Below are 27,410 nucleotides of genomic sequence, written 5' to 3' on the forward strand. Positions count from 1 at the left end.
TGGGGTAATGCTGATTCATCCATCATCCAGAGCTGTATCGACGACTCCTTCAGCAAATGGCCAAGACTGCGAAGCGATTGTGAGCGCATGACAAGCAAGTAAGTAAGTTTACGATACTTTAAACTTGGCATATAGTTTCTCTTAAACGTAGGACTAGAGCAAAATGGAACACACCTTTCTCAGGCACAGGATGGAAATTGTTTTATTTTATTTCTTTTTATTACCATATTTTTGTTTCGTTTTCTTTAAAAAGAAATCATAAATTTTGTTCTAACAAGCAAAAGTAAAATTGGTAAAACGCGCGTGTGTGCTTAAGTATACCGTTGCTAGCGCCTAGGGTTTAACGATAAAAAAAAATGATTATATTACTATATAATAGAAGAAATCTCATTGCTAAGGAAGGAAATCTGTATGCTTTTATATGCGCGCACCACACACTCAACTCAACTACAACAGTATTGATAACACCTTAAAAGAAAAACAGATAACAAAGAGGCGGATTATATTATATTGCGATTTGCTCCTGCTTTCGAGTGCGTGCGTGTGCGTGTGTGCGGTGTACTTAAGATAAGCCTGTCCACACACACACGCACACACATCCAGCTCAACAGCAGTAGTGTAAACATTAATTGATGCTGATTATCGAAAAACGTGATCCACTTTCCAGCCGATGTGTGTGTGTTAGACAGGGCTGTTTCTGAAACAGGTGTGTTCGGCACACGTTCGGAATGTCTCGGGGCCTTCAACTATCTACCTAACTGTCAGTTTTGCTAGCCAAATAATAACAAACAAACAAACACATAGAACGGAAAGAAACGGTTAAACAGTATAATGGGCCAATGTTTTCAAAATAATCGAGTTAATTGAGATACGTCGTGAGTTGGTGGGGAAGCATTGAAACCAACAGCCGACGGAAAGATGACGAAAGGAACTAAAGAAGAAAAAACAAAGATTCTTAAGTTGAACACAGATCAGCAGGTAGTGTAACTAAATTTTAGACCAAAATCGTTGTTTAAAGGCGCGAACTCAGCTTCCCAAACGTTCTACAGTTGGACGTTCCAATTAAGCTTCCGACAGTAAGACGACACACACATGTACATCTCGACGTTTGGTGTACTTGCGTGTACTCCTCTTGGCCTTCTTCATTTTCGCTTCTTGGTTAATGTTGGCGCCTCTAGTGGGCGGTAGGCCCCCTACAAAGCAAGCGATAAATCATCGATGAGAAGGCGATAGCGTAACTGCTTCGATTGATGTGATGATTGTACATCTGCAGCAGCATCAATCGTGGTCTCTATCTATCTCTCTCTCTCTCTCTCTCCCCTCCGCCTCCATGCATTGTTAGTGTGCCTGCCGCTCATCGGCCCCGGTCAGATGCACTGGACAGCGGAAGCTTTGACCGCTGGCGGCCAACTCCAGCCCCTCGCCAGCGTAAGATAGGAGCGGAGAAATTTCGCAATCAAACGATGCGTCGGCAGCATCAAGCACTTCGACCGCGCCTGCTGCGATAAGCCACTTCCGATGCAATCGGTAGATGTCGCCCCGCACGCTCGACGGACAATCGATCCCGGCCGAATCGGCATTCTTGAGGGCACTGAACTCTTCCTCCCGGCGGCCCTCCAGCGCCACGAACCGTTCCGCCAGCGGAAACACGTCGAAGATGAACTTTTCCATCTTGATGCCGTTCGGGGCGGTGGGCTTCACGCGTTCGCCGGTTGCCGTGTCGACGTACGGGATCTTCTTCTTGGCCACGTGCAGCGGCATTTGCGTGTCGGCAATGCGCCGTAGAAAGCTGGCGGTGAAGAAGTGATTGCAAATGTTGCCAGCGTTGAATGTGAGCTTGCCGTCGGTCGGATTGCGGCGATTGGCCGTTTCGCTCGAGAGCTCGCTGTACTCGACTACCTGGTACTTGCCTTTCACCTCGCACACCACACCGACGGCTTCGTCCGGCTGCACCTTCTCGATCACCTTCACACCGCAGTCGGCATCTTTGCGCACACAGTAGCCGATGAAAACTGGATCTGCAACCTTGATCAGTATGTTGTCCACGCTGTGGGCGTGGAGATACTGGACGCCTGCCCGGTCCAGTTCGTCCAGTATGCCTTCGTCCTTGAGCGCACGGTAGATACCTCCGTTACCGTCGGGGGCGGTGGCCACTTTCCACTTTTCGTCCAGCAGAATGCGCCCGTCGAAATCGACGCACGGCACACTGCGCTGCCGGAACAGCCGGACCTGATCGGCCGGCAGACCGAAGTAATTGTTCTCCCGGAAGTAGTCGAGCGTTTCCGTGTGCGTATGCTCGCTGGTCATGATGTACCAGTGGATGCGGCCGTCACCACCGGCCAACTGCTGCAGCTTCCTGATACGCTCGGCTTGGAGCTGAAACAGTGACTTTCCCGATGGCAGCTGCACATTGTACGTGCCTTTCGGAGCAGTCGAACCGAGCCGGGTGCCCTGCCCGCCCGCCAACAGTATAACGCCAACCCGGCCAGCCCGAATCTGTTCCAGCCCTGCCTGCCGCAAATCCTCCAGCTCCGCCTCCGTTGCCTCGGCCACCGATAGATATCGTTCGCGGGCGAGTGGTTTCAGCAGCTCGTTCAAATCTTCCTTCGTCGACGTGGCGGTTGCCATGGCACGGCGGAACGCTTCATCCAGCGCACCACAGTCGACGCTATCGGACAGCGAATCTAGTAACGTAGTCCGCTGCTGTTCCGTGAGCACATCCCAAAACGCCAGCAAATGGTCCTGACGCCATTTGGCCAGCTGTTCCGCAATCGTGGCGTGTCTTTCACTCATCCCGTAAACAGCACGCTAAAGTTTTCCACTCGAACCGATTTGTGACCGCTCCGTTGCACAATGAATGCTACACTACAATGAAACCACCACCATCGAGTGTTGTGGGCTGCTGCTCCGTTGCAGGCGCGCCCGTTTTCCGACCACCCGACCAGTGTCCTACGGTAGCTTTCTTAGCCTTCGTTGTCGCTGGGGGTGGGGATAGATGCGGGAACACGGAAGCGCGCGATGACGAGTCTCGTCGGTCGGTCGGTCGGTCGGCTATCTCAACATGACCAGGATGCTTTCTGTTTCATTTACGCCAACGCAAAAGAACATGGGAGTGAGAGGCTGCCTGTCTGTCTGTCTGTGTGTGAATGTAAACAAGTTTTCGGCCGAATTCCTGCTGCTGCTCACTCCCGGTTTTCGTTGCCCACCAAAATTGCACAACCAGCGATCCAGTCTCTCCAGTTACCGACAGACCCAGTTCAGTGAAAGGGCAACAACTATAACCACCGGCACTGTTCACAGGGAACGAGAAACCGTTTCACCACGGCAAATGAAGCAACTCATTGTGAACTATGGTGGTAGAATATGTTTTTTATAACCGACGAAGACACGTTTACCAACACGTTTTTGACAGCCGCATATTGATAACAGTTTGACAGTTGCACCACACCAACACAGTAGTGTACAGAAAAAAAGCCCTAAAAATTGTTTATGTATTTTTATAATTTTCAATTTTTAACTCACACTCCCCACTGGCAGAGGATTGGCATCAAAATGGGCTCAAACAATTCGTCTCTAGATAAAATCGTATGTAACCGATAACCATCTTCACCAACTGACGATATACGTATATGGTTTGCTATATCAAATAACGTTTATTGCCAAACTTTTAGTAATGATCCATGCACAAACTGTACGTTGTCTTCCCTGGGTACTTCCATCTAGAAAAGAGGGGCCGGAGGCGTTTTTACTTCTTATTGCCCTTCTTTTTTCCGCTGCTCGCAGCAGGACCAGCCACTGGTATACCGGTCAGACTGGCCAGCTTTTGCTTCAGCGAAAGCAACAGCGATACCTCCGGCTGCCACACGGACTTATCCGTGCTGGACTCCTTCAGCTTGCGCACCTTACTGCCTTGCTGAGCGATTTCCTCTTCGAGCGCTTTTATATCCGCTGGCACAGCGGTGGTGGCTGCATTCGGCGGCGCAGGTTTGGCGGCAGTACTGTTGGCTGCTTTTTCTCCCGGTGCTGCAGGAGCACTCTCGGACGTGCGGGGCTGACTGAGCGATTGCAGTTGCTTCTTGAGCTCGAGCAAAATGTTAACCTCCGGCTGCCAAACCGTCCGATCGGCTCCGCTCGACTTGATCTTGCGCACCTTGGCAGCTTGCTCGTCGACCGCCTTTTGTGCGTCCTTTAGCGAGCTGAAGCTGCCTGTTGGCGGCGGTACGGATGTCGACACAGGAGTGGCAGCTTTGGGTTTTACCGCCTGCTGCTGCTGCTGTCCACCATACTTCTGTTTCAGCTCCTCGATCTTCGAGTCTTCGATTTTGATGAACAGCACGGTCGGTTTGCCAATACGATGGCCCGTCGGTAGAAGCGTCCGAATGAATGGTTTGCTGTGGAATAGGGGGGAAAAAGCGTTAAAGGGATATCCTTCAAGTCATTCGCTCGGTGGGCGCTCAGTACGTACTCTGAGTTGATGAATCCACCACGAACGTTCAGTTGACTGTACATGTTCCGCGCCGTCGTGGGCATGAACGGGAATATAAGCGTCGCCAGCAAGCCTGGAAATGAAGTTGATCACGTTTCGAATAAGACGCACAGTTCCCCCGGTCTGCAGATCGCACTTTCTACTCACATGCAAAATTACAGCACAGGCCAATCACCGTGCCAGCACGTGCCTTCTGATCATCCGTTCCCTTCACCTTCACCCACGGTTCCTCCGACTGCATCAGCTGGTTGCCGTAGCGCGAAATTTGCAGCAGGTGCCGGATTCCATCGCGCATGCGAGCCTTCTCCATCTGGTTCACGTATCCCTTCAGCTCGCGATTGATCAGCGCCAGCAGCGTGTAGTCCTCCTCGGTCAGTGTCATCGCCGGTACGGTGGAGTCGAAGAATTTCTCGCAAAACACGAGCGCCCGGTTGAAAAAGTTGCCCAAGTTCTTAAGCAGCTCGCTGTTGTTGCGTGCCTGCAGATCGCTCCAGCTGAAGGAAGAATCCTGACCCTCCGGCCGGGCGGCGCCGAGATAGAATCGCCACACATCGGCCGGAATGCCCGTGTCTTGCGCATCGTTACCGAACACACCTATGCCCCGGCTCTTGCTAAACTTGCCATCCTCGTAATTGAGATACTCGGTGGCCATAATGTGGGACACGAGCGTGTAGCCCTTGTCCGCTGCCAGCAACGAGGCCGGAAACATGACCGAATGGAACGGCACGTTGTCCTTCGCCATGAACTGGTACAGATCAACCTTGACGCCGGACTTGGATGTGTCCGGTTGCCACCACTGCTTCCACTCCTTGCAGTACCGGCTGGTGATGGAAATGTATCCGATCGGCGCGTCAAACCACACGTAAAACACCTTGTTTTCGTAGCCCTCGAGCGGCACCGGAATGCCCCACTTGAGATCTCGCGTAATGCACCGCGACTTGAGCCCTTCCTTCAGCCAGGCCCGTGTAATCACGCGCGCATTGTGTGTCCACCCGGGCTCGGAGCGATCCACCCATTCCCGCAGCGTCGGCTCGATCTTTGGCAGATCGAGAAAGAATTGGTTCGAGTCGCGAATCACGGGCGAAGAGTTGCACATCTTGCAGCGTGGCCGGAGCAGCTCGATCGCGTTTACCAGCTTACCGCAACCGTCGCACTGATCGCCGCGTGCATCCTCATACCCGCAGCCCGGATGGGGGCAGGTTCCTTCCACAAACCGGTCCGCTAGATAGCGTTCACACTTCTGACACAGCAACTGTTCCACCGAGCGCGTTTCGATGTACCCGGTGGCGTACAGGTCCTTAAAAATTTCCTGCACGATGCGTGTCTGCTCGGCGGTCGTTGTGCGGCCAAAGTAATCGAACCCGATTCCGAACCACCGGTAGATCGAGTTGTGAATATCGAAATACTTGTCGCAAATCTGCCGTGGCGTCAGACCCTCCGCGAGGGCCTTCGTTTCCGTCGCCGTACCGTACTCATCCGTACCACCGATGTAGAGCGTGTTGTATCCGCAGAGTCGCGAGTAGCGAGCAAATATATCCGCCGACAGGACACAGCCGACAATGTTTCCCAGATGGGGCACGTTGTTCACGTACGGCAGGGCGGACGTGATGAGGTTATTCTTCTGGCCAGGTTTTGGCAACACGATCCTCGGCTCGTCGCGCACAGCACGATCGTCCACTTCGCCGAATGCTGCCCGCGCCGCTTCGATTTCGTCCCGCTGCACCGTTTCGGCAATGTTTGCGGACGTGTCGGCCAGCAGTTCACCTTCGAAATCGGCAATTTCCGGATTGAGCACGATATGATGCAATCCACCGTACCGGTTGCTGTGTTGCAGCGAGGCAAAGCTGAGATCCTTCAACGGCAGCATGGCCAGCGCCGATTGAACCTCGGGCAGGGCGGAAATCTGACGATACCAGCGCAGCAGATTGTCGATGTTGACCGCACCTTTCAGCGTACCGTCCGGGGCAAGCAGACTCCAGACGGCCACATCGGCACTGCTAATTTTATCGCCCGTCAAAAACGTACTACCGCTCAGACAGTCGTCCAGCATTTTCACCAGCGTGTTGAGGATCGGTTTCGTATTAGGGTCGGCACGGGAACCGACAGCCATGTTGTGGGTTAAAGCCGGTGCCAACCGCTTCGAGGACCATTCGAGCCACTCGTCCCGTTGCACCACCTTGGACGTATCTTCGCCCGGCAGCAGATATTTAGCCGCCACGTCCGTCGAAAACAGCTGCACTCCGCTGTCCAGCTGCAGTATGGGAAGATGCTTCATGTCTCCCAGAGCCGAATCTAGGGAAAGATTGGACAAACAATAAGTACCTAAGAACCTGCGGCGGATACCCACCCGCCCTACATACCACCGAGTGTAACATGCTTCACTTCCACGTTGGTTTTGGCCAAATTTGCACAAATTAGCAACTTCAGCCCAAACGGGTTGCCGGTGTTGGTGTAGATGATCATGTTTGCCCAAATGCCCTGCTCTATGACGAATGCAGCGGATCGGTACTAGGCCTAGAGTGACTTGCGTCGGAAATTCCTATAACCAAAGCCCTGAATCAGAAAATCAAAGATCCGTTCCAACACGGTGAGGAGAACGATAGTGTTAACTGTCACAACACGAGGCAGCTAGCAGCAGTTGTTTTACGCCGGCGCTTTCCCAAAGAACGCAGAGGGTGCGGTTAGCCCGTGGTCTATTAAGACAGCGTTGGATAATTTTATCCATTATCATGACTTAAATACTAAGCCGTGATGTATTCCTAGCTTTGTATGAAGCTAAATTATTCCCTCAAGAAAGCGAATCATGGATGGATGGATGACAATAACCAGAGAAGCGACTATTGAAGAAACAAGAACCAGCTGCGAAAATTAGTCGACAATTTGAATGCGCTGTTGCTTGCCTTGAACTCAAAAAACTAGCAAATATTATATGTGTGGTCCATTGCAGGCTTACGCGAACAAAATTTCACTTATCTAGATACAAATGTAAAAATGAAAACTGCATTGGCCCCACCTGATGCCCACTCCACGTTGGAGTAACAGATAAATTGCTTGACAAAATATGCCTTAGTTGAAATTTGAATTGAACGAACTAATAACTTGACGAAGGATATTTGAACGAACCAGATGACATCTCCTTGTGTTTACAATAGCACGCACAATCCAAACAAAACAAACTGAACTGCGACTGAAAAGGAATGTTGGAAACTTTCTACAGAATAATTGCTTATCTAAAGGAAACGATTCGATCGCTGCTTTATTGACGTTAACACGATATAACACGAGGATAACACGAACGAAGTGAGGGTGAAAAGTGAACTTCTATCTGTGATTGTACGCTACTGAAAGTGGACCATAGTTGCGTGATCCGCACAGCACAAGGTCGAAATGGGAGAACGCAAGGGGCAGAACCTTTACTATCCGCCGGATTACGATCCAAAAGCCGGCGGATTGAACAAATGGCAAGGCACGCACGCTTTGCGGGAACGTGCCCGCAAAATCCATCTGGGCATCTTAATCATCCGCTTCGAGATGCCGTACAACATTTGGTGCGATGGATGCAAGAACCACATCGGCATGGGCGTGCGATACAATGCGGAAAAGAAGAAGGTGGGCATGTACTATTCTACGCCCGTGTACCAGTTCCGGATGAAATGCCACCTCTGTGACAATCACTTCGAGATCAAAACTGATCCACAGAATCTGGACTACGAGATTGTTTCCGGTGCGAGGCGGCAGGAAAATCGCTGGGATCCAAAACAGAATGAGCAGATTGTGCCGGAAACGAATGAGGTTCAGCGGAAGCTGTTCGACGATGCTATGTACAAGCTGGAACATGGTGCGAAAGATACGCAGGCGGCCGAAGAGGCTAAGCCCGTTCTGGGGCGACTCTTTCAACGCAACGATTCCGTTTGGCGGGACGATTTCGAAGCAAACAGTCGACTTAGAGCACAATTTAGGGTATGTAACGAAGGGTACATTGTTAGACCCTGATGTTTAATAATTAATAATCTATAATTGTTTGTTTTTTTCTCTCCGTTTGCAGACACGAAAAAAGGAGCTGAAACTTCAAGAAGAAAAGGACAAAGCTTTGCTAGGAAGGTCGAGCCTTGCGATTGCCCTGCTCCCGGAATGTGACCACGACCGACGTATGGCACAGCTGATGCGCTTACACTCATCCAAAACAGTGCACGAGAAAGACAAAGAACGACGAAGTGCAATCCTCAACAGGCCTGTGCTGCCGTCAACCGCGTCTAACAAATCGGCAACAGTCACCAAGCAGGTTGCCGGTACGAAGCTGGAAACTAAAGCTTTGGGTATCGTAAAACGATCAGCTACAAGCTCATCCGGGCTACAGCCGGGCGGGCTTAGTGAACATGGTCCAGACGAAAAGCGGCCAAAAGACACAACGGCCGAAGAAACAAAATCGCCCAGAGCTGACGAAGTCACCAAACGGCCTCAACTGCTGCTGTGCAATTATGGCTCCGGATCAAGCGACAGTGATTAGAGGAAGCAAAAAGAAGCAAATAAATTTAAGAATACGCTAGAGTTATCATTATGTTTTTTTGATCATATTGTTTTTTTTTGTTTGTTTGTTTAGAAAATAACAACAGCTGTGCATTCGGCGCCTGCCTTGACGTATCTACGGCGAGATTTTGACACTTCTCAGTTGTGTTGTCAAAGTCACTCCGTGCGCTAGTGTGCGTGCACTGTTGGGATTAATGCATCTGCGAGCGTATGTGTGTACGAGGGGTACAACAAAAAGTCGCACGGCCTTCTCGGTGTAGTGAAAGACATTATTCATTGCAAGGGCTAAAGACGACACACATGACGGGGTTTTCGATAGATAAACCCTTCTTTCCGTAATTCCGTGACCAACGCAAAACACCTCTTCGTAATGTTAGGCCATTGTAGTGACCTGTTTTAATCAGTTCCATCCTTGTTCGAGATGTTTCATTACAACGTGCTGGTTTTACATAATTAGGCCTCTTTTTCGTGGTCCTGGATGGTGGATTATTTGTGTGCAGTGTGTTGTTCGTATCGTGTCACGTTAGGAGGTTAGTGGGTATGTGTGATTTAGTAAGTACGATTAGGTATGGCGGTAGAGTGAGCGTATAGAGAAAAAGAAAAAAAGTGAAACACAGGCCACAATAAGCATCATTCCGCCTCCAGGGCGGTACGGGGAGCAACACAAACACACAGAGCCGAGAGGAGGAAAAATTAAATTGATTTTCTCCTGGGCGCATAGCAAAGCGCGATGCCATTTCGCCGTGTGCTTGTGGTAGTGCCCTGGTAATGAATTCGGGAACCAATTTTAATCGTGTCGCAGAATAAAGAACAGCACGGAAGAGAGGGGTTCCTGTCCCAATTAACCAACCTCCCTCAGCCGCTTAGTGGTCAGTGGGAATATCAGAAGGGATATGTGTGTGACCAGTGCACAGTGCGGCTCATTATACAGCACAGCTACCAGCTAGTGGGTTAGTGGTAGTGCCTTGGCGACTGATTCTTGGTCGGTGTGTTGTGTCCATATCGGATTATCGATGCTGCCCGCGCTTCTGGAAGCATTCGTGTACAATAATGTCCCCATTCATTGGTCTGTTCCCCAGGCTCAGGTTACCATCGTCATTGCGTCCAAGAAAGTAGGCGCTGTTCAGCGCCATCTCTGATCTGCTCGAGAGAGGACGCAAACACACGAAAAAAAGCAATCAGTGTTACAGAAAGTTAAGCTCGTTTGCCTGCCTCCGTGTGTTGTGCTGTGTGAAGTGTGTGTTGGAAAGTGGCCCTTATTTTCTTCTTTCGCCTAAAGGGCAGTACGAACGTACGTGCGTCTTGTCTGTGCAGCAGCTGTCTGATTGTGTGTGAATTTCTATAGTACCTTGGTGGATGTAAAATTGAGTACCTTTTTCGTAACTCCCCGTTCGTGGCAAAGCAGGCGAAATGGCGCTCTCATCCGATCCGTACGAGCAGAAGCTGTATCACATGTTCCAGTCGCACAGTACCGGCGACGGTACCGGTGGACTCGATCGAGATTCGCTCGTCAAGCTGTGCCGCACACTGGAGTTGAAGGAGCGAGGCCATCTGTTGGTCAAGTGTTTGATGACCGGTTCCAAGACGCACGTCAGCTTCCGCGAATTTCGCGAAGGACTGTTGCACATCCTTGGCGGTAACGAGGACTCGATCGCGGCTACTGGCAGCGAAATGGAGGGTATGCCCACGCTGACAACGATGGCGTTCAACCGAGCGGAGGAAACATACGAAGGAGAAGGTAGGGAACGGCAATGGGGACTGGGTTTTGCTCTTAAATTACTATTCCATTCCTGTACTAGCTCAGCACCTTCAGCTTCACCTTGTTGCTTCTAGCCTGAATTCCCTTTGGGTCGTTGTATCTCCTTCCGGCGAGCCGGTGAGGCAGGAAAAGAAAAACACGAATGCCCGAGATATCTTCTTACGGTTACGGCCATAATTATCGCCAAAGCTCCAAATGCCGGGATGAATTTCGCTGTTCGCTCCCTAAAATATAATGGGAGCCCGGTGAAGGCAGAGATCATTAACCTTTGTCGGTGTGGAAACAATATACTGTGGAAGATTTTGCTCCCGGAGTGGAAGCAGATGCATTTTTCCTCCGGAACTAAGCAAACCCCGCTAACGAGAGACAGATTTGTGTCTCTTTGCCTACTAAGATTGTGCAATCTTTCCATTGAAGCCTTTACTATGGACTTTTTTGTCGTAAAATTGTCTTGACAACGAGCATTGAAACTTACAAATGTACGCGTCTGTTTTTCAGGTCTGTTTTTCTTCATTAATTTGTCTTGCGCAAATCCGATAAAAGAGCAGTAGATTAGATAAAGAAAATGTCGTCCAATTCTTCATGGTATCATTTTCTAGAAACATATGCAATGTCTGTATCTGTGCTGAAACAATCAGCAGTTTGAGCTTGAGCGATGGCAATGCACCACATAGGCGAAATGATGACTGATCATCCTGCAAGAGACTGTCATGAGGAGCAAATGATCGATTTATCCATAGTGGATTTAAGGAGTTTAACCACAAATAGTAGCGTGAGTTGTTGGGTCATTCATTCACTTGCTATACCTACTTTCGGTTGGCCACCGGGAACACTTCCGCTTTTCAAACTGCAAAGGGACAAGCCCTCGATAGTACACACTGTAATGATCGTGGTAGGGACCCGCTCGATTGGCTCTGTCACCGGGCGGGCTAGGAATAGTAGATTCTTATCACGTTTCTACTACGGACGACACGGTCGCGCGCGACTCGACCACTTCCGGGTACCAGGTTGTTACAGCCATTTCATTCTTTCTGTGGCTTCGGTCACCGCATGGTTTATGGCTTCGAGGAAGGGGCCCACTTTAGGGAATTTCCATTCGATAGATGGGTGTGAATATAGGAGAAGAGTTAGGGAACGTCAGAGGGAGCCTAATTTGACTAGCGAAAGGCACAGTCGGGCACACCACACACTCGAACTGTGGTGAAATATTTGGTTTTAGAGAGCGCGTGGCTGGCCGCGAGATGGAAACAGAAGACGACATATTTATCGCTTTTTGTAGCCCATCCTAGTTTCTTCGAAGCTGAATCCAGCCGAATATCGATCGATTGCACCTTGACGACTCCCACAGGGAACGTTACGTTTCAAGCTGAGCATTAGGTTAAAACACGCTCAAACCGTCATTCCAATGTCGCTGTGTATTCCATCCATTGATGGAGATGATAGCACGGTGGATTTAAGGGATTCGCGGACTTCGAGGGATCATGAATCGTTTGAAGAAGTGTCTGCAGAGTAATATTGCGATTTTTATTTAGTGCTTGTCTCTTGAAGCTACATCACATTTTCTGTTCATAATTTCATTGTTAGTCACGCAAAGACCCGTAAACAATAATGTTCCAAAAATGTGTTTCCACTCCACTTCAATGGCGCTGTGTCGTAGCGTTGTTACGTCAAGTGTCTCTGTCACTAATGCGGGCCACATTTCTCGCATACCTTACTGTGTGAAGTGGAAAATGTGATGTAAAAATAGTCTCAATATTGTGATCTGCTAGTGAAAGAAACAAAATAAAACAGCAGACATAAGGTTCGCAGATGATTGATAGCCCTGTCAAAATGGTGTTAGTTCGTCAAAAACCTTATATTTCAATTGAAATAAAGTAAAATATATTTCATAAATCTTCCCATCTAAAAAGCATCATATATCGGTGAAATGTTTTTTTATTTGGTTTGCTTTACAATTTAATTTACCTTTAGTCGCATCTTTTAGGCGCAAAGTTTTGCCCAAAGTGTCGCTTAATTTTGCGATTGTAAATTCGATCTGTTTTGCTGTATTCCTTTTTTATTTTATTTCGGTAGACATTATGTAGCCATTACAGTAAGCTCGTACTAACACAAGAGACTCAGTGGTGACGTGTTTGGCGCATTGTGTACGACAAACAGGTTTACGACAATACACACTGTATCTCGTGTGTTGACTGTGTGCCGCGGTTGCAAATCGAACTAAAAACAAGCGCAAAGAGTGGCGCAAAATAACAAACGATCCAACAATTAGGCTTAAATGCTTTGGTTTTTGTGGTTTTGTTGAATAGGAGGTCCCGTAATGAACCGAATCATGCCCAAACGGGGAAGATCGGGGATTCGGCTGGTTTAATTTACCCACCAGAAAGTTGTCAACCGATGGTTGCTCCCGTACTTACTACCGTCCTTTTTGCGGACTTGTGGCGCTATGTCTTTTTTCTCAAAGGACTACTAGTGACTGGTGAAGGTCGGTTAAATAGGTTGAACTTGATCCAATTTAGTTTACAGCCGATATACATAATGCAACAAGTAGTAGCGCAATAATCAATAAACAACAACGAGCGAACGGATGAATGGGCACCCACTGTCAGTACCATCACCACACGCAACACGCTAATATAGTCGTAAACATATGCGAAAAGGCAATAAATTTTTTGAGTAGTGTGTAGCAACACCCTAACAGCTTCCCTTGTCCCCATTTGAAAGGTGTGATTCCCTAGTGCGCTTCATGAAGATCGTAAATTCTGTTGGCAGGTTAGAGTTATAATTAAATTATCTTTCTCTGGTGTATTTCTGGCTACATTGCCTCGGTTGATAAGCGAACCAAAAGGTTTATTAATAATTACTGTTCTATCAGCTTTGTAGTCAGTCGTTTGCAGTGGGTTTCAGGTTTTAACACAAACGTCCATATGTTTAAAGCAGTCCACGGCTTCAAGATACACTACCATGGAAGCAAACTACGGCTTATATTGGTAAGTCATAGTCAGAGGATCTAGTTCATTAACAAACTTGCACGGAATGTGCTCTAGTCGATACGGGTAACCCAAAGCACCAACAGGCTTGGTCTGTTGTTTGATCGATGGTGCTAACTCTGAAAAATGTAACCTCCCGAACTACGGCAAATTTTCGCGCGAGCGTCGAATGTCCTATGACCTTAGGCCACACGCCTCAAAGACATTCGAAGACATTCGGCAAACAACCAGCGCATGTGATATTAATCCGTTGGGGATCAACAGTGCGAGAGGTATGTGTAGCTCGGAAACTCTCTACGACCTTGAAACTGAGTTTTATTTTTACACTCATTATACAGCTTTTGACTGGGAGTGGAAGATAGTAGTTTCTTAAGCTAAATGCATTATATGACGGTGGCCACACACAATACCGTGGTGGGAAAGTAGTGTGTACTATACTGTGAATTGAAAATGTAAAATCTCTCTCCCTTTCCACTGCTTCCCACCCGGGTGAAAATTAATTATTTATATGAAGCGTGTAAACGTTCGTTTTTCGGAAAATGGTAGTGCTGTTTGTGTGACCACGGTGCAACGTAACGTTTTGTGTAACGTTTGGTGGCGAGATTTGTTTGAAAGACGAGTATTTAAGACAAGATGATATAAGAGGGAACTTCGGTGAAATAATTTTCCATTCAAACCGAAACCCAAGCTTCTGTGGTCTGCACCTATAAATAAAGTTATTTTACGTTCTCTTGGCCAAGTAAGGTAGTTGTACCATAAAGCTGTAATACTCGTACTCGTTGCCCTCTAGCCTGGCTTGTTTGTTGAACTGGAAACAATAACTTGAGAATAGTAATAAGGCGCAATTTATTACACCGACGGATCAGAGTTGCTTCAAATTCTTTTACTTCTGTCGATAGTCGCAGCGCAATCGTGACTTCAACAGAATGCGCTACGTGTATTAAACTTCTTTTTTCGCAAATGTTTAAAGCTGCATATCACACCACGGTAAAAAAAATGGGAATAAACAATGTCATCAACCCAATCAACACCTTGCTTTGGTGAGCGCGCGCGTTTGTTTGCGTGAGTTCTATTGCGCGCCACAGCGTTAACGGCGTGCAATATTGTTGCGCCTTCCTTCGCCGCGGACAGACCAACCCTTTCCCTGTGTCCATTTAAGCAAGCAAGCAAGTAAGGTGGTGTGTTGATTTTTTATAACCCATAACCCACTCGTTTTTTTTTTCTTTTTGGTTTTATGTTGCGTTGTTGCATTGCGGTGTGTGGTTTGTTGTGTTTGCTTCGGCTGACTGCAGTTCAACGCACACTAATAGTGCGCGCTCGCCATCTGGGCCGTCGTGTATGGCAGTGGTGTGGCATCACGACACGTTGTGTTGTGTATGACGCACTAAAGGCAACGTGTGTCCGTGTCCGAATGCACCAACACCACGTGCCCCAAGACAAGGAGCCGCCGCGCACACTGTGTTACTCTGCGTACCGAACCGAAGCGCAACCGAATCGAATGAAACGAACCAGACAATCGCAGCAACCCAGCCACAGTCAGTCAGACAGTCAGCCAATCAGTCAGCTCGCTTGTCCGCTAGGCGAAGCAGTGCGCGTTTCGAGCATAGTAGTAGTTGGATAAGGCTGTAGGAGGGATACTCCTGTGGCGTAGTAGGCCAGCAAGTTCCAACATATCCGCGCACCAGTGCGGCATGAAGAGTGAGAGTTGGCCCGTACACAGGCGCACGCGATGAGGAGTCGTAATCCATTCGACCTTCCGGGGATGTTTCGATAGAGAGCGGGGAAGGAAATGTGGAGCTGAGCTAACAAGTAACAAAGTGTGTGTGTGTGTGTGTGTGTGAGAGAGAGAGAGGTATAGAGAGGGGACGACCGAGACAGAGTGCGTGCAGGTGTTATGATGGTTTGGTGCTCAAACGTGGGCTGCTGCTAGCAAGAAAACGCACCTCGACTGCCGTGTCGTTGGGTTTCGTCATTGCTTCTATTCCGGTGCTGGTTGGTGCTAGTGCTGTGCAGGGGAGCAGAATTTTCTAGTCGCGATCTGTCAAAATGATTATTATACTATGTAATGTTGCGCTCATCGCCTGTTTGGAACGTCATATTTGGGACAGCCTTGCTGATGTTTGTTCTTCCGTGTTGTCTTCCATCAGGCTCCGATCATCCGGATCAGCAGCAGCCGCAGCAACAGCAGCAGCAGCAACAGCAACAGCAACAGCAATTAGCGTCCCAGCAGATGGACTCATATTCCTCACCAGTCTGCCTTACGTCGGGGGGCAAAAGCAATCACATCGTTGGAAACAAGGATGGAGGCAGCAGTAGTAGCAGCAGTAGTAGTACTTCGGGAGTGTCATCCACGTCCGGCCCGCCTTCATCATTCCACCCTTCCGGAGGTAGCAATGTGTCAAATGGCAGCAGCAGCAGCAACACACACAAGCACCGATCGACAGTCCAACGAAATTCGGCCGCGAAAAACATTCCACGTAAATTGGACACTTTGCAGCACAACAGCAGCAGCCTTACCAAAGCGAACGAGAAGCAACAGAACGTAAGCCTCTCGGCGTTAATCGGTCAAGCGAAGCCGTCACCACAGCTCGACGACAGTAAGAAGAAGGAGGCGTGCGATGATGATGGCGTTCCGGTGGATGATAATGAATTCATGAATCACCGAAACTGTGCGCTTAAACTCGAACGGAACGATTTGGTGGTTGAAAAGGCGGCAGAAACCACCGTGCTGGATGACTCTTCCGATCGGGAAGTATCGCCGAAGTTTGTCGTCGGTACAAAGAAGTACGGGCGCCGGTCAAGGCCACGCGAGGATGTGAATGGGCTCGATTCATCTTCGCTTTCGTCCAACTCGGACAACGAATCGGTCACAGTGAAACATCCCGTGGTGAAAGAGGAAGGACCACGGCAAAATGTCATAACCGCGCCCGCAGGCGGTAACATTGCCTCATCCAAAGTGCAACGGTCGGCATCCCAGAGTGACATCCACGGTTCCAAACGACGCCGACCGGTAGTCGGAGCTGGTGCGGGTGTGCATCGGTTAAAACGCTGTGCCTCGCTACCTACGCACCGGCAACGTCCGACAATAGTGGACAGCAAGCGGAACGCAGCCACCACTACGGTCACGATCCGCGAGCAGCTGCACATGGACGACGAACGCATCGATCAGAAGATTTACTTTATGAACTTATCGGAGAATTTGCGTGAAATTTGGAACTCGCTTCTGCTCGACTGCGATCGTCGGCATGGAGATCTGCTGAACCAAACTCAGCTGGAGGAGGTGTGCGAGCGGGTAGGTCTGCAGAAGGTGCCTGCTCGGTTGGCTGCACAGGAAGTGTTCAACAAGCTGTCGCTGCAACCGGACGAAGGTATCGGATTTGAGGAATTTATTGCTCTGCTCGAAAGCAACACCGATCTGCTACCGATGAGTGAAACCAAGGAACTGCAGCTTGATGATTGCGGTGGCGGTCCACGGGGTGGTTGTCCCACGGCCGTCGTTACGGCAGAAGAAAGCACTTTCACACTTGCATTGCCTCCAGGTACGTTTCCTATCGGGTTTTTTCCTCTGATTTCGTTTCATCAAACATTTGCACTCACTCTCTTTCTCGCTGGTGGTAGATTGGACATCAGAAATAGGATCCCTGGCAGCTTCCATCATCATTGACATGTGGGAATCAGCTGGCATAGAAACGCCATCCAATTTGCTGCACGAACTGGGCTTCAATCGGGACGTGATACATGTCGCGGATTTGGTGCAAGCACTCGAGGAGGAACATCAGCGGCTTGTTGGTGGCCACCTCAATAGCAGCACCATCAGCAACATCAGCAGCAACCCGTTCGACGATGCTGCACTCATCGTGCGAGTAAGTATTTTTTCACCAAAAACAAATGGATTGCCGTAACAGTGTCTCTGGCTCACACTGGAAGACAAATGCGTAGGAGAATGTAGTGGAACACACCACCCACCGCCCATCTGGACCCACACATCATCATTTGTTTGCTAATTGATCACCGTACATCGTGAGTGTCAATTGCCATCTGTAAAGCATGTATGCTGATAGTTATGAATATTTATCAACCAGTTAGCCTTAGTTGTGTAACTGCTGTGCAATGCAATGCAAGCTTTTAAAAATCGGTGAGTTGGGTCCAAAAGAGTCTAGAAAATCATCAATAACAATCTGCGGAAATCAACACCGCTAAACAATATTCCGGAAGAAGCGATTTTAAACTCGTTGCAGAGGTTCATATACATGAGAATAGGTTTGTTTGAAAATGTGTGCATTGTTGATATCTTGAAAGTTATCTTTTGCTTACTGTTGTGAGTAATGTTTATTATCATGATAAGAAAAGGCTGCCAATTCTGATGGTTGCAAGCGGGCCGTATGTCTGATGCGAAATCAGCTTCAGGAAGAAAGATTGGCTTTGCTTTAACTCTACGATTATGAGGTGTAGTGGTGTGTTGCAGTGAGTGTAATAGAGGTTTATGGTCACACATAAACCCGGAGGAGAAACGCGCAACGAGAGGATCGTTCATCTGTTCGTAATCGTCTTTCAGCCGTCACCGTCATCGATTGATAACGATTTCACCTTTATTTGTTTCCGTCCCCTGTCACTCGCTAGGCCTCGCTGGTGCTGCACAAGGCAGAAGTGACTGCACTACGCCAAGCGTTCCATCAGCTGGTGGAAGAGAACAAGAAACTGTACGCCGACAATAAGGAGGTAAACCATCGAGCCGTGCTGCTGGCGCAGGAAGTAGACGAACGTCACAATTCACTGGAGAACTCTACACGCTCGAAGATTCGCCAGCTAGAGCAGCGGCATCACGAAACGGTCAAGGAGCTGACCTCACAGCTAGCCTTTGAGCGGGAGCAACTGGCAAACGCACATGTGCTGCTCGAGAAACGCATCCAAACGCTCGAGGGCGAAGAGAGCAAACTGAGGACGGAAATGTCCCGGTTGGCAGAGGAAAACGAGGAACTGCGCCAGGATCAGGAGAATCTAACGAAGGAGATAACGGACCTGCTGGAGAAGAACATCAAGCTGAACCGAGATATTGCCGAGCTGGAGGAAAACAATCGGAACGATTACGCGGACGACGATGAGTGTGGCTTTGTGCGGAAGGACAGCGAGGAAGTGCTGGACCTGATCGATCGGATATCGTTGCTGCAGAGCGAAAACACGGGTTTGCGCGATAAGAACGATGAGCTGAGCGCGGAGATTGAAATGCTCAGCGTGGAGCTCGGCAAGTTTAAGCTTAAACGGTGCACCGTGGTTTCGGACGACTTGAGTGCACCGACGTCGTGCGTGGAAGGTTCTACCGGCAGCTCGGCTGCCATCAAGCGTCGTGGTGATTCGCCGAGTAAGACGCGCCTGTCGGATGAGAGCCCCCGACTGGGTAAATTTCGCCGATGCAGCAACGAAAATGACATCGAATCGGACTCTTCTTCGGGCGATTGGATGGCCTTGCATTCGGAACTGGGGCAAAGTATCCGGTGCTCCGGTGAGGATGCTCCTGCCGGTGGTGCTGTGGTTCCGAGCTGCGCCGATCTGACGGGTACATCATCCGGAATTTCAAGCATGAACGAATCGTCATTGAACCGTGACGCTGAAATCAAGGCATTGCGTACAAGAATCGAAGAGCTTGAGATAGAGTTGAAGGAAGCGAAACATAATTTGGCTGAGAAAACGGTTGAGGAGGTGCCATTGCAGGGCGCTGCTGCACCGGCTAAGAAGGATGAAGGAGAAGATAGCAGCAAGCTGAAGGCACGCTGCGACGAGCTCGAGTCCAGCCTGGAGCAGATGCGCAAAGAGTACGAAGACTGCGAGGACTATTGGCAGGCGAAGGTGAACGATGAAAGGTTGCTGTACGAAGAAGAGCAGCGAATGAACGATGAAAAGTTTACCGAGCTGCTGAAGAAGGTTGCCGAGTACGAGGAACAGTTTGCGGGTCATTCGAAGCTGGAGAAGGATGGCCGGTTGTCGCCGATCGACGAAAAGGACGGCTTGGAGCAGCAGTATCTCGAGCTGGAAGCGGACTTTGAGCAAGCACAGATAGCGCTGGAGGAAAGGACGGCCGAGGTGGAAAGGTTACGCCGAAGAATACAGGACATGGAGCAGATGCACAAATATCCTTCAGAAATGCTACTGTAAGTGACCGGACAGGGGACTGGAGCGAAGCGAGCGTTCTTCTCTACATCCTTTCTCTCTCTCTCTCTCTCTCTCCCGACAGTTCTCCATCACCGCGAGTTGAAACACCGGAGGCGGAAGAGCGTCCTGCCAGCTCTCCGATAAGTTATCTGTGGAATCAAAGCACCATCCAGCGACCAGTGCGCGACTATCAAAATCCCAACTGGCGTCCACCGGTGGCAGTTAACGCCGCACCCGAAGCAGATACTCCGACCGAAGACAAGTGCTCGGTGGCTGTGATGGCGACCGTGCAAAACGCATCGCCTCCTCGGGACGGTGGTTCATCGGGCATCGAAGTGGATGAGTTGGGTGCGTCGAGTTTCGACCGAGTAATTTCACCTATCCAGAAGCCAACCAATGGTGAAAGCTGCGATGCGAAGGAAATCGAAGACGCAGCCCAACACTGTACCACGGTGGCGCTGTTGGATCAGATCGATGCGTCCGATGCATGTTCGGTCAAGTCGGCGCGCAGCACTCACAGTCTCGCTTCAACGCACAGCATGTAAGCTTCTGCCTCGAGCTTTTTGTCCGGTTTGCCATATACTCTTCATACCGATCGTTCTACTTTCCTCTCCGCAATCTCTGTAGCCAACATTCTGCGGCCAACTCGGAGGGAAGTGCCAGCGGGATGCAAACGAAGCATATGCGGCTGATGCAGCTACAGTTGCAGGACGAAATCAAGGATCTTACTCATGAGCGCGATTGTCTCATGATGGAGCTGCAGCAGCTGAAGGAAGCCAAATCGGTGTTGGCACGGTCTTATGCCAAAACGGCTTCCCATCCTAACCAGATGCAAAAGATACAGAACCTGGAGCAGAAGAATCGCCATCTGCAGATGATGGTGAAACAGCAGCAGCAGTACACCGAGTCCATATTGCATCGTAAGCACGGCGTTTTATGCGCACGATTCTTTGCAAAATAGTAATTCTTAAATGGGGCCCGTTTTTCCTATTCATTGGCACAGAAATCTGGCAGCAGCAGCGCAGCGAAATCAACGATTTGCGCAACCGGCTGGAAGCTCAGTGCACCGTCATATCGGACCAGGCGGCCCGGCTGGCCAACAACGATATACTAGTCAAGGACATGTACGCAGAAAACTCGCAGCTGATGCTCCAGGTGCAGCGGCTCGAGCATCAGTGTAATCGGGCCAACTGGATGCAACAGTACAGCAGCCAATCGAACTCGTCCTCGGGCAGTCATCATGGGCTGAGCGGCATAATGCCCGGGCTACCGTAGCGCCCCGTCATCGCAAATCAGTAAGCACGCAGCCGTTTCCTCATGTTTGATGTTTTTGTTTCCATTTAGTGGTCATGTTACGTGTTGCCCATCAGGCGTTTTTGCCATTTTTCCGTAGTTTTGTTTTGTGAGAGCCTGATGAACTGGTCAGCCAGTTGTACACACACGGCCTAATAAGGTGTGGGAAGGTGAAGTGCGTGTGGCCAGTCACGTGCGTATAGTCTCGTCATTTTTATACGGTTGTTTCTATAAATATGATCGAAGCTCGCTATTTTACACTGTGTAATAATATTTTCCCCACTATCATTTCCTTACTTCACTCCTACCCTCTCTCTCTCTCTCTCTGTTTAGTTGTATGTTTATCGAAAAGTGTGTGTGTGTGCGTGGCACAGACACAAAGCATACTAAATGTATATTGAATTTTAAGAAATATGCCCATCATGCATGAAGATGTGTGTAGCAATCATGCTGGTATGCCATTCGCGAATTGGTATGTTTTGTACCGTTTCATGGTTCTGCGTTTTAACTGTGTTGTAAGATAAGAGAGAGCTTATATAGATATGCGTACACGTACAATGGTTCTGTTTTTCTTCGAAAGGGGCATGGTTCAAGACGGTGTTTGACAACATCGAAAAAGGGTTTTCTATTTATTGAATGTGTGCAGTAATTGTTTAGATTTGTTCGAACTGAAGCTCCCCGAGATATTGAACATGTTGTGCCGTTGCGAACCTACGAGCAGCAGCAGCAGCAGCTACTTACGCTACAGCTAATCTATTACTAAATCCGTATATTGTCGGTTACGAAAGACATTGTGAAACTAACACACATTCTTAATTGTTACTAAAGATCTGTGATTTGTAGCGGAATGCAAACAAAAAGGCGTTGTAGCAGCAGCTAGCTGTTGGGCAAGATGAAAATTACTCGCCAGGAATTGTATAAAGTTCGGGTTTGCATTGTAACATTTCTATGCTATTGCATCTAACACTACAAAAGCAGCATATAAAGGCACAGGGGAGGGGGTATGTTTTCCTATTCTTTTATCAGCACACGATCGCGATAAACGCAATAAACCTCCTCCTAATTGCAAACTAGGCAAGGGCAAGGCTAAAATGAAAGCTCTAGAACGCAACAACAAAAATCAACTCATATTAAATTATAAAACAAAGTACTATCCTATTCGAGTTGTTGCAAGGGAAGAAAAGACATTAGGAAAACGGTGTGTAAAAGAACGATGGGCTGATATTTTAGTATAAGTGGAGTAGAAGCTAACCAACGGACTTTTGTAAGTCTTTAAAAAAGAAAGTCTAGAGCATGTGAACATCACGCACAGTTGTGTGCTATTCGAGCAAATTATGAAATACAGTAATTACATACAGTAAACAGACGAGTGAAGTAAAAGTGACATTATACGCGCAGTCCTAAAACTAAATACTATTATTCTAAAAGAAGGTAACTACTAACAAGCAGGAAGCTGACACAACCAATGATGTGTTGCGTACGGAGCGTTAAAGACCTATACAGTACAGTAAAGAAGACATTTTATTACGTTGTCGGAATCTGTCCGAACGGTTCTGCATACCTGTGTTTGGTAGAAATTGTAAAAAAACAAGGGAAATATTTATTACCGATTCTGGAATGGCTTTAGACCATGTTTTGAATTTTAAGAAAGGAAGTATGGAAACACTCAAACACACAAAGAGAGAGCTAGAGAGAAGGTGGTTCGTTACGTTTCGTTACCGGTAATCGTTACCGAAACCAACTAATAAATGATTTTATTATCGTTTAAAATCAACAAATGATAAGAAAAGAAGAAAAAAACAACATTTATGTGTCCGTGTCCTTTTCTCAACCGTTGTTTTACCCCGTAAAACATATACGTGCGTACAAACATGGGAAGGTATCTCCGGTGGGGAAGTGTGCGGCCTGCTGCATACATCTACAGCTGACAGTCACTACAGCTGTGAGTAGCACCGACTAAACAACATGTAGTCGCGTTTACACGTTCACTTCCCAACAATGTACACAAAGAAACGGATGAACTCCGCCATCGCGTTCATCCGCACCTTGCAGCAAGTAGTCATCGAGTTGAGTGAAAGAAATTGTTGAATATTGAATTTTAACTTGCTAGAAAAAAGAACAAATTAAGCCATTCATAGAGTTTTCCATTCAGCCAATTTTATTTTTCATTCCGTATATGTATGCCTTTTAATGCAGCTCTTCACTAATTACAGCACTAATAATGAATAATTGTTCAACCCAGAAAACAAGGAACGAAACACATATCATACAGCGAGGGTCAAAAAAACGGATGGGACATAGAGAGGAAAACCGGACAGAGGGGGTTTTCCCGGCATCGCAAAATCCGCGAAAACTACAGATACATGCCGTTCACCAGGAAATCGGCGTCGTGCGCGTAAGACGATTTCCCCGGGCGACGGATCCTTCGCCGTGCGACACGCATCCGACAGCTCAGCAGAATACCCATGGCCGCGGTCAGCAACACACCGAGGGTAAGTGAGAGCATCGCACCGCCGGGACGGTCGGCGTACCCGTCGTGATCCGCAAACTCGATCTCCAGCTCCTTGTGCAGCGCTTTCAGGTGCTCGTGCACGATCGGTTCAGCATGGTGTCCAGCCGCTTCATGTTCAGCGGCCTTATCTTTCTTGATGGTTTTCGTTTTCTTCTTCTTTTTCTGTTCCAACGGTTCCACACCATTTTCCGAGCCATCTTGCTTACCGTGATCGTGATCGTGTTTACGGTGTTTTCGGAGCTTTTTCTTCGGTGGTTCCGTTTGTGTCGGTGGCTGCGATTGATCATCGACTCCGGACGCACCGGCGGCATTCGTCGATTCCGGGTACGTGTCGTCGTATGCATCCTCTTCGTATTCGGCCCCACTGCCCGATGGAGCGTTGCTGGAAGGTGGCTTATGTTTGGCGCTATTTTGGGGCGCGCCAGCGGCCGAAGGCATCATCGATTCATGGCTGCTACTTGTGGATGGATCTTTAACTGCACTGTCGGCGCGATTCGCTGATCCATCCCCAGTCGGTAGAGTACCAGGCGTTGGTGTTCCTGCAGCTGATGCTGCCTGTGCCCACTGTACACCACCACTGCTAGCAGGGTGTGGTTGGTTTTGGGCCGATTGCTGTTGCAACGCGATCGACGAGGACACTGATCCATCACCCGCGCCGTTGGAAGTAGACTGAATGTCTTGCGTTGCGATCGAAGGATGCTTTTGCTGTTGTACTGGGGGTTGTATGTACTGTTCTCTTGAAGGAACACCATCACTACCAACGCTGCTGCTAGGCGACAGCCCATCCCCGGGCGACAGCGGCCAACTAGATCGCATGTTGTTATTACTTCCTATCCACTGGGATGGAATCATGGCTTTATAAGGCGGTTGTTGTTGCGATGATTGTTCGACCGGGAACTGTTGCAACGCCTGTTGAGGATAACTATTGCTGCCTGCAAGAGTGAGGTATGATTTTCCACCTCCTGCACGTACCACGGAGGAAGCCGGCATGTAACTCGATTCCGACAGCGATTCCTGATATTGCTGTCCGGGTGGGACCATGTTGTTTACTGCCGACAGTTGCAGACCGCCCTTATGGTTAAAGATATGGCTATCCGCGGTATCTGGAATGAAGTAGTAGTATAGCAGCGAGAGAAAAACACATCCTCACTTGTGCAGTGGATAACTTACCGACATAGTTAGGCTCGTTAATTGCTGGACGGGGCCAGGGTTTGGGAGCCGTCATCGGATCTTCGCGATTGCGGTGCATCTGTTGTTGTTGCTGCTGTTGCTGTTCCAGCGACGACAAACTGAATCGATTGGGTGGTTGCTGGTAATCCATGGGTTGATACATGCGTTGGTCGAGTGGCAACATTCCCGGCGAGTTCATACCCATCGGATTCATGTTTCCGCCGCCAGCACCTGCGACACCGCCTCGTACCCCAGGAATCATTATGATAGGTTGGTTCACAGATCCGCCACCACTAATGCTTCCCGCCGTTCGTCCATGCCCAGAGCTCTGATCTCTTGCGCCTTGCATCGCAACGGGACCGGAGTTCTTTTGTGGACATTCGGCACCTTCATCACTACCGTCCTCACACTGCGGAATGCCATCGCACACGTTGTACACTGCGATGCACTCCCCAGAATGGCATGGAAACTCAAAGTGACCACATTGCTGCGAGGCCAACGACTGCTGTTTCGGTGTACTTGGGCTGGGAGTTGTAAGCATTTCCCCGAGCCGTACTCCCAACGGTGGCAAGGGCGTGGTGGATGATGGTGGTGATGCGAAGTTTGCTGCGCCCAACAGTTTGCTGGTGCCACCACCATCCTTCAAGCTAACCAGTTCCATCTCATGCTGCGAGAGTGACTTTGTGGCTCCATTCCCGTTGCCTGCCGGTGGTGCGGCTAACGATTGTATCTGGGCTGCCAGCGGTGGTGGTGGAGGCGGTTGTTCGATGGGCGGCGGTGGGATGGACAGAACGGCGCTGGTGTAGTTCGAGTGGCGTGTAAACTTGCAGCGGAAGTTCTCCGGTGGACCACACTGAAAGAGGAAACACGTTCCCGGACTCTATGGTGCGAATGGAACACGAGTATGGGAACGCCAACCGTTAGAACAAAGCAACATTTAGGAACATCTTTTGGGTGTTCCTGGGGTTTGAAGCGAACCAGGAGGAAGCTTTGTATTTACACATCATAAAACCGGCGTTGGATTGCCGACGAGCATAAGGAAGAGAGTTCGGTGGAGTTCGGTGCTTACGCTTGTAACGGGTGACGTTTTCTCACCTTACAGCGCAAAACTTACACCTGTGGCGGCGTGAGGTTTTTTGGGCAGCATATCTCTGTCCATTGTGTCAATTAATGGATTCAGGAATCCCCCGGAGTTGTCAGACTAACAACAAAAACAGGGCAGAGAAACAATAAACACAAAACCCATTCATATTCAAGCGGGAGAATCCCCGTTAACTCCGTTGGCCACCATTAACCTTTGGGGCGCGCAGTTAGTTCATGTTCTCCAAAAGAAACCTCTACTTTTATGGTTCTGTGTGAACGCTCTTGTTTGACTTCTTACCTTTTCTTCAAACACGAACACGTCACAGTTCTCCGTTTCGCAACACAGCCGTAGACACTGTTCGCGCGAGTTAAGATCAGCATCGTCCAGGAAGCGTGCACCCATCGATCGCGATTCTTCCGTGCGTATGATAGTGTTAAGATGCACATCGAACCGAACTGAGGAAAACGCGTGGGGAAAAAGGCGTCAGGCGGGGAATGATGCGAGTTTACTTGCGCGAATCTCATTTACCTAAGCAGGTTTCGATATTCATACGCTTCGCAACCGGGAACGTTCCTTCCGGTAGTGCTATCGTTACATGGTACGGAACAATGACGGCTAACAGCAGTAGCAGAAGTAAGCGGATCTGTGGATGGGGAGCACTTTTTCCAGTGGTGATAATTAAGTTAAACTGTTGTCTCCGGGTTAGCTGCATCGCGAGATTGTTTGTGTGAGCGTTTTTCTCGGTCCGTGTTCAATGAACAGTCTTCCCTGCTGTCTATCGATGGACGTACAATACTGAAAACAATATGCAAACGTTAGCACCAATCAAAAAGGATTACGTACAACAAACCTACGTTGCTCAATTGTTACCTGATGTCTTCTGTAAGATTTTCTGGAAAGTCTATAATGGGTTCTTTCGCGTGGACTAAAATTGTACAATGTTTACACCTTGTGTTTTTGGGGAACTGTAGCATAAGGAAACGACATGAATCATTTCCTTTCGGGTTGTGCTTACACTCTCCCGAGGAACTTTTTTTGAAAGAGGTTTTCGCAAGACACTAATACTGTTTGATACAGGAAAACCATCCAGCACTGGTGAATGGTGGAATTGCACAGGCGACACAGAGGAAAAACACTTGCTGTCCACGGGTCGTAGTAGGCTGCAAGTGACAGTCCTGAACTCTTCACGTGAAGGAAAAATCAATAGCAATCGTTCGGAGTTTTACACACACACACACCACAACGCAAAATGCCACCCCAATCCCAATCCTACCGCACGCAGCACCCCCTACACCAGCGAGGACCTGCTCAAAACACACCAAAACATTCGTCAAGTTGGTGGAAACATTTCAATCGAAAGCCAACATTTTACCACACTGGCTGGCCATCAGATCTGCAAGAAAAGCTTTCTTCCTCGCTGCAAACTTGTTCACGAAAGCTCTCTA

At 48.8% G+C, this 27,410-nt stretch overlaps 5 protein-coding genes across 10 annotated transcripts; 2 read left to right on the plus strand and 3 right to left on the minus strand.

The window, feature by feature from the left end:
• Window positions 1-179: 179 nt before the first annotated feature.
• Window positions 180-3,420, minus strand: LOC118514110 (UDP-N-acetylhexosamine pyrophosphorylase-like protein 1). Its single transcript, XM_036060685.1, has one exon. The coding sequence runs from the start codon at window positions 2,791-2,793 to the stop codon at window positions 1,339-1,341; it is 1,455 nt and encodes a 484-aa protein (XP_035916578.1). The 5' UTR covers window positions 2,794-3,420; the 3' UTR covers window positions 180-1,338.
• A 208-nt stretch (window positions 3,421-3,628) lies between these two features.
• LOC118514105 (methionine--tRNA ligase, cytoplasmic) lies at window positions 3,629-7,144 on the minus strand. Its single transcript, XM_036060679.1, has 4 exons — window positions 6,847-7,144; window positions 4,634-6,778; window positions 4,466-4,559; window positions 3,629-4,391 (listed from the first exon to the last, which is right to left on the minus strand). Exons 1-4 carry the CDS (start codon window positions 6,947-6,949, stop codon window positions 3,746-3,748), a joined length of 2,988 nt encoding a protein of 995 aa, XP_035916572.1. The 5' UTR covers window positions 6,950-7,144; the 3' UTR covers window positions 3,629-3,745.
• Window positions 7,145-7,615: 471 nt separating this feature from the next.
• Window positions 7,616-9,044, plus strand: LOC118514111 (coiled-coil domain-containing protein 130 homolog). Its single transcript, XM_036060687.1, has 2 exons — window positions 7,616-8,446; window positions 8,532-9,044. Exons 1-2 carry the CDS (start codon window positions 7,874-7,876, stop codon window positions 8,991-8,993), a joined length of 1,035 nt encoding a protein of 344 aa, XP_035916580.1. The 5' UTR covers window positions 7,616-7,873; the 3' UTR covers window positions 8,994-9,044.
• A 209-nt stretch (window positions 9,045-9,253) lies between these two features.
• LOC118514104 (blastoderm-specific protein 25D) lies at window positions 9,254-22,810 on the plus strand. 5 transcript variants are annotated; one of them, XM_036060674.1, is made up of 8 exons: window positions 9,254-9,565; window positions 10,093-10,751; window positions 15,907-17,298; window positions 17,378-17,622; window positions 18,380-19,905; window positions 19,989-20,447; window positions 20,534-20,826; window positions 20,910-22,810. In XM_036060674.1, exons 2-8 carry the CDS (start codon window positions 10,424-10,426, stop codon window positions 21,179-21,181), a joined length of 4,515 nt encoding a protein of 1,504 aa, XP_035916567.1. In that variant the 5' UTR covers window positions 9,254-9,565; window positions 10,093-10,423; the 3' UTR covers window positions 21,182-22,810. The 5 variants fall into 5 exon arrangements, with proteins under 5 accessions (XP_035916567.1, XP_035916568.1, XP_035916569.1 ...); XM_036060675.1 differs by having other exon boundaries at window positions 9,254-9,551; XM_036060676.1 differs by having other exon boundaries at window positions 9,254-9,543.
• A 524-nt stretch (window positions 22,811-23,334) lies between these two features.
• LOC118514106 lies at window positions 23,335-27,283 on the minus strand. 2 transcript variants are annotated; one of them, XM_036060680.1, is made up of 5 exons: window positions 26,820-27,283; window positions 26,494-26,760; window positions 26,263-26,420; window positions 24,882-25,761; window positions 23,335-24,814 (listed from the first exon to the last, which is right to left on the minus strand). In XM_036060680.1, exons 2-5 carry the CDS (start codon window positions 26,675-26,677, stop codon window positions 23,553-23,555), a joined length of 2,484 nt encoding a protein of 827 aa, XP_035916573.1. In that variant the 5' UTR covers window positions 26,678-26,760; window positions 26,820-27,283; the 3' UTR covers window positions 23,335-23,552. The 2 variants fall into 2 exon arrangements, with proteins under 2 accessions (XP_035916573.1, XP_035916574.1); XM_036060681.1 differs by having other exon boundaries at window positions 26,836-27,133.
• Window positions 27,284-27,410: the final 127 nt, after the last annotated feature.

This window comes from Anopheles stephensi, chromosome 3 (genome assembly GCF_013141755.1).
Source record: "Anopheles stephensi strain Indian chromosome 3, UCI_ANSTEP_V1.0, whole genome shotgun sequence".
Taxonomy (NCBI): domain Eukaryota; kingdom Metazoa; phylum Arthropoda; class Insecta; order Diptera; family Culicidae; genus Anopheles; species Anopheles stephensi.

Coding starts and splice junctions, on each gene's coding strand:
- LOC118514105 (XM_036060679.1), bottom strand. CDS start 6,949: ATGATCATCTACACCAACACCGGCAACCCGTTTGGGCTGAAGTTGCTA. Junction 6,779..6,846: donor GAAGCATGTTACACTCGGTG/GTATGTAGGGCG, acceptor ATCTTTCCCTAG/ATTCGGCTCTGGGAGACATG. Junction 4,392..4,465: donor GGTGGATTCATCAACTCAGA/GTACGTACTGAG, acceptor CCTATTCCACAG/CAAACCATTCATTCGGACGC.
- LOC118514104 (XM_036060674.1), top strand. CDS start 10,424: ATGGCGCTCTCATCCGATCCGTACGAGCAGAAGCTGTATCACATGTTC. Junction 10,752..15,906: donor GGAAACATACGAAGGAGAAG/GTAGGGAACGGC, acceptor GTCTTCCATCAG/GCTCCGATCATCCGGATCAG. Junction 17,299..17,377: donor CACACTTGCATTGCCTCCAG/GTACGTTTCCTA, acceptor CGCTGGTGGTAG/ATTGGACATCAGAAATAGGA.
- LOC118514110 (XM_036060685.1), bottom strand. CDS start 2,793: ATGAGTGAAAGACACGCCACGATTGCGGAACAGCTGGCCAAATGGCGT.
- LOC118514111 (XM_036060687.1), top strand. CDS start 7,874: ATGGGAGAACGCAAGGGGCAGAACCTTTACTATCCGCCGGATTACGAT. Junction 8,447..8,531: donor GACTTAGAGCACAATTTAGG/GTATGTAACGAA, acceptor CTCCGTTTGCAG/ACACGAAAAAAGGAGCTGAA.
- LOC118514106 (XM_036060680.1), bottom strand. CDS start 26,677: ATGCAGCTAACCCGGAGACAACAGTTTAACTTAATTATCACCACTGGA. Junction 25,762..26,262: donor TGTTCGTGTTTGAAGAAAAG/GTAAGAAGTCAA, acceptor TTCGCACCATAG/AGTCCGGGAACGTGTTTCCT. Junction 24,815..24,881: donor TAACGAGCCTAACTATGTCG/GTAAGTTATCCA, acceptor ACTTCATTCCAG/ATACCGCGGATAGCCATATC.